Raw genomic sequence first — 12,059 nt, 5'->3', positions numbered from 1 at the left:
CTCTGCAAGGAATGAAGAAAGGCACCATCCCTTGAAGGAGATCCGGCAAATGGCCCTCGCCCACTTCACACACCCAGCTCTGTGGGCTCCAGGGGGAGGGGACGCTGTGAGCAGAGTGAGTCCATGTTACTTGCGCTACACCGCCCAGCCCCCCCAGCCTGCCCGGCTTTGACAGGCAGAGGCACGCTCTCTTCACCGGTCGGAGAGGCTGGGCCGGGTGGGGCGAAGCTGGTGAGAAGCCGAACCTGCCTGGGTGCATGTACAAGAGGCGGTGAGTGTGCGGGGCTTGGTGTCCCGGGTGAAAGGGAAGCGCTCAGAACACAGCCTGCGGGGCAAAATGGTCACCCAGGACTCCAGGCCCCATGTGCTCGCCACCTCCTGTGTGCATGCCCAGGGAGGTTCCGCTTCTCCCCAGCTTTGCTTCACCCAGCCCAGCCTCTCTGCCCAGTGGGAGCATGCTGCTTTCTGCCGAAGGAGGGCAGGCTGGAGGGAGGGGCTGGGTGGCATAGTGCAAGTAACATGGAGTCTCACATCGCTCACAGTATGCCCTCCCCCGGAGCCCACAGAACTGGATGTGTGAAGTGGGTGAGGGCCGTTTGCTGGTTGCCTTCAGGGGATGCTCCCTTTCTTCATTCCTCACAGAGGGTGACCCCTCCCCCGCTGCGTTTCTTGTCTGTTTTTCTCCCTTCTTCATCACAAATACCTTCCCGCCATTGACATTGAGCTGGCCCACACCCCCAGCCATTGACTTTGCTTGTCAAAAGGTTGCAAAAGGGGATCACATGACCCTGGGACACTGTGATCGTCATAAATATAAATCAGTTGCCAAGCAGCTGAATGTAAATCACATGACCCTGGGGATGCTGCAACAGTCATTTGTATCAAAAATGGTCATAAGTCATTTTTTTCAATGCCGTTTGAACTTCGAACAGTCACTAAGAGGACTGTCGTAAGTGGAGGACTATCTATACTTTTATCACTCCCCCCCTTTTTTATCATCAAGTTTTTGACACTTGCTAGGTGACTGGTAGTACTCGAATATTGCCATATCATAAAAGTGGTACAATCTGTGAAAAGGTTGAAAAGCCCTGCTATAAGGCATCACCTACTTTATAATAATTTTGCTAAAAATATTCTTCTCTCATAGAAAGTTAGTGTGAAGGAAATAACCTGTCTTTGCATTCTGGAGATTGTTCCTTCAGTTAACACAAGAAATATTGTGTTAACTGTTGCTGAAACTGCTAGGCCAAGTCAAATCATTAGAAGTATACTTAAAAAGTCAGCTCAGCAAATAACACCTCAATAATGAAAAGATAATTGTGAGAAAAAATACTAATTTAGTTTTTTTTAGTCTTAATATTTTTATTTTTATTTATTTTATTTTATTTTTTTTATTCAATTTTTATCCCGCCCTTCTCCTTACCGGACTCAGGGTGGCTGACAGCCTTATAAAACAGATACTACAATAAATACTAATTTAAAACCAAATTAAAAAGAAATATTCACTATGGCCTATATAATTAAAATTTCACTTAAAACCCCACTAAAAATTCCCTAGGCCAATCCCGCTTGTTGGAAGAGCCATGTCNCTCTGCAAGGAATGAAGAAAGGCACCATCCCTTGAAGGAGATCCGGCAAATGGCCCTCGCCCACTTCACACACCCAGCTCTGTGGGCTCCAGGGGGAGGGGACGCTGTGAGCAGAGTGAGTCCATGTTACTTGCGCTACACCGCCCAGCCCCCCCAGCCTGCCCGGCTTTGACAGGCAGAGGCACGCTCTCTTCACCGGGCGGAGAGGCTGGGCCGGGTGGGGCGAAGCTGGTGAGAAGCCGAACCTGCCTGGGTGCATGTACAAGAGGCGGTGAGTGTGCGGGGCTTGGTGTCCCGGGTGAAAGGGAAGCGCTCAGAACACAGCCTGCGGGGCAAAATGGTCACCCAGGACTCCAGGCCCCATGTGCTCGCCACCTCCTGTGTGCATGCCCAGGGAGGTTCCACTTCTCCCCAGCTTTGCTTCACCCAGCCCAGCCTCTCTGCGCAGTGAGAGCATGCTGCTTTCTGCCGAAGGAGGGCAGGCTGGAGGGAGGGGCTGGGTGGCATAGTGCAAGTAACATGGAGTCTCACATCGCTCACAGTATGCCCTCCCCCGGAGCCCACAGAACTGGATGTGTGAAGTGGGTGAGGGCCATTTGCTGGTTGCCTTCAGGGGATGCTCCCTTTCTTCATTCCTCACAGAGGTTGACCCCTCCCCCGCTGCGTTTCTTGTCTGTTTTTCTCCCTTCTTCATCACAAATATCTTCCCGCCACTCTGCTCTTAAGGCTGTGCGGCTTTTGTCCACGAATTTACAGTGGCCTTTCAAGCCATGGCCATCGGCAGCACGGCCCACCTCTCCCTCTCCCCTTATCCCTTCCTGGGCATGGAGGAAGGGAGGCAGGGGGGAGGGAGCGAGGGAGGGAGGGAGGAAGGAAGGAAGGAAGGAGATGGGAATGAGAAGCAGGGAGGCAGGGAAAGAGGGAGGGGAGGAAGGAAGGAAGGAAGGAGGGAGGGAGGGAGGGAGGGAGGGAGGGAAGGAAGGAAGGAAGGAAGGAAGGAAGGAAGGAGATTGGAATGAGAGGGAGGGAGGCTCTGAGGAAAGTCCTGCCTTAGCACTTGACCACCAGCAGCCCTGCTGCCCTTTCGCCATTCCCTTGCTCCCTCCTCCTGGCCTATCCTGAGGGTCTCCTGTCCTATCGCTGCTTTGGTTACAAAACTGGGTCTCCTTACATGGAGAGGGAGTGGACCTCTGTCTGACTTAAGCACTTTGCCCTCCTACACCCACCTTGAGCAACTTGGCCAAGGAGAGTGGGCACATCAGCAGCAGCAACCTTGATGAGGAGGTAAGCACAGCCAGGTGCTCCCTCGGGGAAGTGGAGCTGGACAGGGTTGGGCTGCAGGGTCCTGGTACCTTGGGAACTCAAGGAATGGGCTGGGTGCTTGCCCTCCACTGCCCAGGGCTCCGGGCAGCCCACGCCATTGTCCGGGATTCCCCCATGTGGCCCAAGAGGGACGGCGAGGCTCCTCCAGTGGACCATGCCCTGGCGCCCACCCCAGTCCACCCCCTCCACCGGAGACGCCTAGATCCCCCCCCACAGCCCCGCCCGCACTCCCCACAGGTGCCCCGTGACCTGAGCGACATTGAGCTGGCCCACACCCCCAGCCATTGACTTTGCTTGTCAAAAGGTTGCAAAAGGGGATCACATGACCCTGGGACACTGTGATCGTCATAAATATAAATCAGTTGCCAAGCAGCTGAATGTAAATCACATGACCCTGGGGATGCTGCAACAGTCATTTGTATCAAAAATGGTCATAAGTCACTTTTTTCAATGCTGTTTGAACTTCGAACAGTCACTAAGAGGACTGTCGTAAGTGGAGGACTATCTATACTTTATCACTCCCCCCTTTTTTATCATCAAGTTTTTGACACTTGCTAGGTGACTGGTGGTACTCGAATATTGCCATATCATAAAAGTGGTACAATCTGTGAAAAGGTTGAAAAGCCCTGCTATAAGGCATCACCTACTTTATAATAATTTTGCTAAAAATATTCTTCTCTCATAGAAAGTTAGTGTGAAGGAAATAACCTGTCTTTGCATTCTGGAGATTGTTCCTTCAGTTAGCACAAGAAATATTGTGTTAACTGTTGCTGAAACTGCTAGGCCAAGTCAAATCATTAGAAGTATACTTAAAAAGTCAGCTCAGCAAATAACACCTCAATAATGAAAAGATAATTGTGAGAAAAAATACTAATTTAGTTTTTTTTAGTCTTAATATTTTTATTTTTATTTATTTTATTTTATTTTTTTTATTCAATTTTTATCCCGCCCTTCTCCTTACCGGACTCAGGGCGGCTGACAGCCTTATAAAACAGATACTACAATAAATACTAATTTAAAACCAAATTAAAAAGAAATATTCACTATGGCCTATATAATTAAAATTTCACTTAAAACCCCACTAAAAATTTCCCCTTAGGCCAGTCCTGCTAGTTGAAATAGCCATGTCTTTAGGGCGCGGCGGAAGGAGGGGATCACCCGGATCTCTGGGGGTAGTTCGTTCCAGAGGGTGGGGGCTCCCACCGAGAAGGCCCTCCCCCTGGGGGTCGCCAGCCAGCACTGAGGAGACCCACTCTGTGGGAGCGTACCGGCCGATGGGAGGTAATCTGCGGCAGAAGGCGGTCTCGGAGATATCCAGGTCCGATGCTGTTTATTTGTTTCTTTCCCTCCAAAGTCCTGCTGTGTTGCCTCATTGTAGTGGGGGTGATGGTTGTTTCTGGGCAGGATGTTGGAAGTATATAGTAAGAGATATATTCCCAGCAAGGTCACCCAGAAGGAACATCTTTCATCTAAAACTCATCTAAAGTTTATCTAAAGTTCATTTAAAACAGGCCGGCACTATATTAGGCAGCAGCAATGAGAAGATGCTGGAAGTAGATGATCACCTTAGTGACAATGGCAAAGGCATCAATTCATACTGCACAGGAGAAGTCAATGATAATCCATTCCTGTATTTTTACCAAGAAAACCACATAGATAGAAAATATAAAATGGTTGATGATATAGTGTCAGATAATGGACCCCTTAGCTCAGATGGCATTCAGCATACTACTGAGAAAGAGCTGAGGATATTTCCTGATATTATAGGTATTTGTGATGTGACTAGATTAAAATGTTTGGGATGGCTAGTTGCTGATATTGCCATACAGGAAAAGAAAATCTTAAACTGGAAAGGAACATGGAATGTAAGAAGGATAACTTCAAGAAAATTCAACACAGGGAGTGTTGAAATGAAACTACTACAAATTTTAGGCATCAGCTAAATGAGATGGACTGAGATGGGAGACTTTCATTTAAATTATCACATTGTTTATTTAGAATATGAAAAATGAAGAAATGGCAATGCTTTTATAATTAGGAACGGAAGAGCAAAAACAGTGCTTGTCTACAATGGAGTCAGTCACTGAATATTATCAATAGGACGATCATTCAAGTTTCTATCACTGATGCAGAAAGCGAGGAAGTTGATGAGGTTTATGATCAAGTTCAGTTTGAAATTGTCATCATGCAAGGAAGATACGCTGCTTGTAATGTAAGAGTTGGAATTTATAATGTTAAAGTTGGAAACATTAAATAGGAAAATATAGTTGGATTGTATAGTTTAGAAAACCAAAATGAAGCAGGAGACTAACTTATCAATTTCTGCCACTCCAGTGAATACTTCATACTAACAGTGTCTTTAAACAAGCAAAATGACACATTTATACATGGACATAATCAGATAGAATATATAAAAATCGAATTGTCTATATTGTTACTAAAAAGAGTAGAGGAGCTCAAGTATAGCCTCAAAGACATGGCCAGATGCTGACTGGAATAGATCATGAACTGCTCATCTGCAAGCTCCATGTTAAGCTAAAGAGAAAGTCAATTTCCACAATACTTTCTTGAACATATACTCACTATTTTCAAGGAGAACATTAGGAATCACTTTGAAGCCCTGAACCTCATTAAAAACAACAGAGGAATCATAGAATGAACTTTAAAAAGTCACATTCTGGTCATTACCAAGTTAGAAGGCTACAGGAACTGATAGAATTCTCACTGAAATATGGCAACAAAAGAAGAATCACTCACATTTTCTAACAAACCTGCAAATCTGATGAACTATAAGGTGGTCAATAGATTGGAAGAGATCAATTAGATTCCAGTACCAAAAGAGGTACGGGAGGAGGGAGGAGACTTAATGGAGCATTCAAACACATATGTGTACTTATTCAGCATTCTTAGTTTTACATGCTAGCAAAATAATGCTTAGGATCATTCAATGCAGATTAGAGAACAGTATGAAAAAAAGAGATGCCAAATGTTTAAGATGGCTTTATAAAAGGCCAAGGAGCATGAGACATTATTGGTGGTTGATGCTGGATAATTGAGAAAACAAAATAATACCAAATATAACTCGGTATGTGATTCATTGATTATAGCAGAGGTCCCCAACCCCTGGTCTGTGGACCAGCACCGGGCCACGGCATGTCAGAAACCGGTCCACGCAAACAAGCGAAGCCCCATCCATGGGATGCAGGCAGCACACGAAACCACATCCCCTATGGTCCATGGAAAAAACTCTCCCCACAGAACCGGTCCCTGGTACCTAAAAGATTGGGGACCTCTGGATTATAGAAAGGGCTTCAGTTATGTCAAATTATATCAAGTGGATTATGCTCATAAAAATGAGAATCCCAGAACATCTCAATGTCCTTGTGAAAAACTTATAGACAGGTCAGGATGCCACAGTTTGGGTGAAGCAGACTGACTTCAGATTGGCAAAAGACACAGCTATATATGCTCCCCTTATTTAGTCAAACTATATGCTGGATATATATTATGGGAACTTGGATTGGAAGAAGATAAGTGAAGTTTCCTTATATCCCTGTCAGACTTTAAGGCTTCATGGGTATTATCTCTACTGCTAGTTTCCATAACATGTACAATTTCTAATGTTTATTAGAAAAGTGGCTTTTAATAATCTTATTACCTTTTGTCTAATTTAGGAATCTAGCACATCCTTGCAAACTCTTGGAAAAAGTAATAGATTTAAATTAATATCTTTTATTATTATTGGTTTGACTTCCCCCCCCTAAAATGATTATTTTTTTTGTCTTTTTTATTAAAATACCATTTCTCAAAAAATGCAAATTCTAATTTATTGTATAATTTGTTCTTTTTATCAGCTACCAAAGAAGAAAAGGAGTAATTATAAATGAAACATCTATAATTGTATATGCCCAGTTACTAACTGGGAGTAGATATCAGTTAAATCAAAATGGTGAAGTGTATTTTGAAAAGCAGTGGTCCAAGCAAAATCTACCTTTTGCATACCAGACAATTGTCAAGGTGATCTTTTCAAGTTTGTTATTGTTATACTTATTTACGTATCTATCAATTCAAGGAATCGTATTTATTTAAGCACAGGTGAAATTTAAAATATTTTTTCAGCTTAAGCTTCTTAATTTGTTAGAAATGTATGCATGTTTATATTTACATAGACATTTACATAGACCATAAACAGTGAAGAAATATTAGCAGATCTTTGTCACTCTTATCACTACCATTTTCTTTTGTCATAAGTAACTGTTTTGTACTTAAGATGATATTGACTGTGCTGAACAGGTGAAGGACATTATTTAAAAGAAAGTCCTAAATTTATTCATGGATAAGTATCTTCACTGAAGAGTAAAACTTGCTGTTTTAAAATAGATCATTGGCAAGCATTGTTACAGTGGTTAGTGTGAATTGTCTTAATGTGATGTATCTTTCTGGCTTTTTTTGGCAGGATATAAAAACTTTTGATTGCCACTTCTCCAAACTAAAAACTTTGGATGACCTATTCCCTCTTGGATGCACAGTTTTCATGATAGGAACACCTTATTATGGCTGCACAGGAGAAGTTAGTTTCAAAATAATCTTCCATTTTATAAATTTAAAACTATCAGAAATAAATCAAATGCTTATCTATGTTTTTTTGAACTATCATTTGTCTGTCTGTTGAATATATGACTTTGTAATTGCCTTTATCACTTTTTAAAATATATTTATTCATTCGATTTTTGTCTTGTCTTTATTTTCTAGAACTCCAAGCAACATACATAACATTCCCACCTCTTATTTTTTTCACAGAAAAGGTGCTTAAAAACTACAATTAGGACAGGAATTTCAGGTGTTGAGTGAAGTGGTTGTTAAGTGAGACATCACATGATTGTCTTATTTAATGTCTATAATATTGGCCCTCCTGGTTGCACTTGTTAAGTGGAGAGAGGTAAAAAGTGCAGGGTGACTTGAGGGTGAGGGAGGCCCGGTGCAGACTAAGCACAAATGTCTTCCTCTCAGCAGCTGAAAATCCTCCCTGCTGAAATCCAAGTGATTGCACTGGGTCTCCCCATCCCCTTGAAGCACCCACACTCCTTACCGTACCATGCTGCCTTTCCATTCAGATTGAAAATCTGGCTTAATTTTGGCTTTCTGTTATTTGTTATTTCTGGGGGCTGGCTCCCTGCAGAAGGATTTCAGCTCCATGCAAGCAGGCAGTAAGGATTTCAGCTTTGCGTCAAGTAGGCATGGAGCTGAAATCCTTTGGCAGGCAGCTCTTTCAGCCATTCCTCAAAGATAAGGTCTTTTTGTTAGGCAGCAGCATCTTCCAATCTTTTCTTCTGGCTACCCCATTGACTTTCTATAGAAATTGGCAGAGAAGATTGTAAATGGCAGTCACATGATCACAGGATGCTCGTAACTGGTTGTAAATACAAACAAGTTGTCAAGCAACCAGATCATAATCACATGACAGAGATGGGTAAGTGCAGTGATCAGAAATGCTTTACAGGCCATAAAGCACACATTCTAAGGCTGTTAATCTGAACTGTTAAGCGAACAATCGTAAGTCAAGACCTACCTGTAATCGCTATAGATATTTGGAAGACTTTTTTCCATTGTGAACCTGAGTATATCAATTATTTTTTTTAGGTTCAGGATTCCTCAGATGTTATCTCAGATGGCAGAATCCGTGTTGTTTTCAACATTCCAATTGAACCTCAGCTTGATATCTTAATACAGAATCAGCATGTAAGTGTTATTTCTCTAGCAGTGGAATACCTTGCAGAGTTCATGTTAATCCTTCGGGAAATAATTCAACACAATGGAAAAATCTTCAAATAATTAACAACTACGTTCTTTTACTTTCATTTTTTCCTATTATATTTTTGTACACATACACTAGAACCTAAAGGTTCTAAAGTATTTTGAACTGGTTTTCAAGCTTTTTTATTTAAATATGTTTTAAAGAAACGTATTGCCAGTTTAGAATTATAAACTTCCTCCATTGACTAGATTAGAAAATTACCTATGCATATATAGTAATTACTTATGTTCTTCCCTTCATCCTTCACTTCTCTCTTTTCCCTTTTCCCGTTTTCCCACTATTTTAATTTTCATTTCTATTTTATGCCCATGGTTGTTAAGTGATTGTGAATCTGGATTCCCCATTGACTTCGCTTGTCAGAAGGTTGGAAAAGGTGATCACATCGCCTTGGACATTGCAATTGTCATAAATATGAGTCAGTTGCCAAGCGTCTGAATTTTGATCACATGACTGGGGATGCTGCAACTGTCATAAGTGTGAAAAACTGTCATCAGTCGTTTTTTTCAGTGTCATTGTAATTTCGAACAGTCTGTTACGTCGAGGAGTACCTATATATTTTTTAAATTTCTTTGTAAATCTATCAAAAAGAAAGATTTTTTTCTTTTTTCTGTTTTTCTTTTCTTCCAACAGCCAACTTTTCCTGACATATTAATGCCCCCCATCACTCTCATAGTACCTCTTTTTGCTCTTTATTCAACAAATGCTGGTTTCATTATTTTTATTCTTTTTGTTTTTTTATTAGAAATGATACACTGTGAACCTCAGTAGTTTCTTATCCTATTACATACCATTTCAGAAATTACATATCCTCTGTCAAGCTACGAAATCTACTGCCTTTAGGACCACTCTAATTCTTCTTGCTTGCCAACAGAACGGGGGTGTGGTTTGGGAGAGTTGGGGTCTACAGGTGTCTTTTATCACCGTGACAACTGAGAGCTGTTATTTTGGCGAATGGAAGGTTCTTGTCATAACAATTATCAGAAGATGTATTGGACAATGTGACCTGAACTGTCAGAGAGGGGAGGGAGGATTTTATTCTTTTAATTGTCTGCTTCCCACCTTTTCCTCAGAGCTAGCTTTAATTCAGTTATGCCAGTTTGATTCTTGTCCAATAAAAATTTACATTAGAGAATGCTATGACTCTGGTGTCTTGCTTGATTGGGCTTCTTCAGCTGGGACTTGACATCCTACTTGCTTGCTTGTATACATTTGCCTGTGAATTGAAGAAGGTTGATACAAGTCCTATAAATGTTAATATAGTTCTCAAACATTAAAAGTAAATATTTGATATTTTAGAAATATTCTGTGAAATATAATCCTGCATATGTGTTGGCCAGTCGCCTTGGAGTGAGCAGTTATCTTGTGTCAAGATTTACAGGAAGCATTTTTATTGGAAGAGGAGCCAGGAGAAAGTAAGTTTGGAATATAATACCATTTTGCAGTGAATTATCTAATTACATTTGAATTAAACCCAAATTAAAATGTTGTTAATCTGATTCTTCCTATTTGCTCTGAATATTGGTCTTCACAGAGAAAAATTAATGGAAGTAGACCCTCTCCCTTTATTTGTGCACTTAGCATAGAGAGAATAGATTGTGCAGTGTCAAGAAAGACAATTTTATGTTAGCTGTGCCCAGTTTTTAGTTTAAAATTGGAAAGAACACATTTATGAAGTATGATAAGGAAATAAGTGCGCAAATACTATTTTTCAAAAACATAACTCACTGCACTTTTACATCACTAAGGATTGTCCCTTTTTGTGAGCCAGTGAACTCATTGAGAGTATTTTGGCACTTGAAAGCTCATCAGAAGGCCAGTTGACCCACAAGAGTTAGAAATGCTATTATGGGTAGTTCTCGACTTATGATCACAATTGAGTCCAAAATTTAGGTTGGTAAGTGAGAAATTTGTTAAGTGAGTTTTGTCCCATTTTACAACCTTTCTTCGCAAAGTTGTTAAGCAAATCACCGCAGTTGTTAAGTTAGTAATAAGGTTGTTAAGTGAATCTGGCTTCCCCACAGACTTTGTTTGTCAGAAGGTCTCAAAAAGGTGATCACATGACCCCAGGATGCTACAACTGTCATAAATATAAACATCTGAATATAAATCATGTCACCAAGGGGATACTGCAACGGCCGTAAGTGTGAAAAATGGTCATGTCACTTTTTCCAGTGCCATTGTAGGTTTGAACTGTCCCTAAATGAACTGTTGTAAGTCTACTACTGTATCTGTTTTTTATTAAAAAGAATGCTTACTGTTGTTTTGTAAAATTTCTGATAAAGCTATAAAGCATTGTTAAAATGTACTTCCTTTATAAAATACTTTGTCTAATATTCTATCCTCTTCCCCATGTGAAATTCTTGTATGTACATTTTTAAAACATATTCCAAAGCATGGATAGGTTGAATTTGAGCATAATTTATCAGGAAAGAGAAATGGAAACAGGAAGAAGAGAAGCAATTAGAGATATGGAGGCAGAACATATTTTACATGCTGAGGAGTGATAACTGATAAGATTAATGTGTCCCCTTGAAGTATTTAGGCAGCTGACTTTTTGAAGGCTCGGCATAAGTTCTTCAGGGTCTTCCTAGGTTGTCTCCAAGTAAATATACAGACTGTGCTTCATTTGGAACTGTAAGGAATCAAAGCACTCACTTCCAAAGGCAACCTATGGCAAGACCTCTGGATACTGAATGCCTTAGCATCAGTTTCTGATAGCTTCAGTCCTGTCAAGTAGGTACAACTACACAACAGGCATACCTCCTAGGTTCTGCCAGATTATAGAGTTTAAGGAGGGGATTTCAAGCACATGGACCTTATTTGATCTGTTAGGACTGATAGATACCCTCATGAAGAGGAGGTTCCACAAATAACCTGGTTGTGTGCTATTCAGGGCTTTTAAGATGATCACCAACACTTTGAATTATGTCAGGAAAGAAACTAGAAGTCATAGCACCTCAGGCAGTAGCAGTATGATAAGGGCAAACCATAGAATACCTAGAACTGTGTGTGCCATTACATTCTGAACTAGTTGTAATTTCTGGGTGAGTTTCAAAGATAAACTCATGTACTGTTGGAGATCAGAGGTCCCCAACCTTTTGAGCACCAGGGACCGGTTCCGTGGAGAGCATTTTTTCTGTGGACCAGAAGGGGCGTGATTTCATGTACTACCCCCTTGGGGGTGGGTGATGCTGGGGGTGGCGCTAACGCCGGCGGGACGCTTGGGAGTGGGGCCACGCTAGCACCAGCGGGATGCGTGGAGTGGCGATAGTGCTAGCGGGATGCTTGCCGCTAGCATGAGTGTGGGGGCTGTGAGTGCATGGCATCCCTTC

The 12,059-nt window shown here is 41.7% G+C and overlaps 1 protein-coding gene across 1 annotated transcript in view; it reads left to right on the top strand.

Annotated features, from left to right (window-relative positions):
- Nucleotides 1–12,059, top strand: part of XRN1 (5'-3' exoribonuclease 1) — a 60,458-nt gene that overhangs the window by 23,690 nt on the left and 24,709 nt on the right. The window contains exons 21-24 of the mRNA XM_015821095.1: nt 6,767–6,929; nt 7,369–7,482; nt 8,553–8,651; nt 10,024–10,139. Of these exons, the coding sequence (XP_015676581.1) occupies nt 6,767–6,929; nt 7,369–7,482; nt 8,553–8,651; nt 10,024–10,139 (492 nt within the window). The remainder of the gene's footprint in view (nt 1–6,766; nt 6,930–7,368; nt 7,483–8,552; nt 8,652–10,023; nt 10,140–12,059) is intronic.

This window comes from Protobothrops mucrosquamatus, unplaced genomic scaffold, assembly GCF_001527695.2.
Source record: "Protobothrops mucrosquamatus isolate PMUCROS unplaced genomic scaffold, P.Mucros_1.0 scaffold1251, whole genome shotgun sequence".
Taxonomy (NCBI): Eukaryota; Metazoa; Chordata; class Lepidosauria; order Squamata; family Viperidae; genus Protobothrops; species Protobothrops mucrosquamatus.
This window is presented reverse-complemented; position numbering and strand designations above follow the sequence as displayed.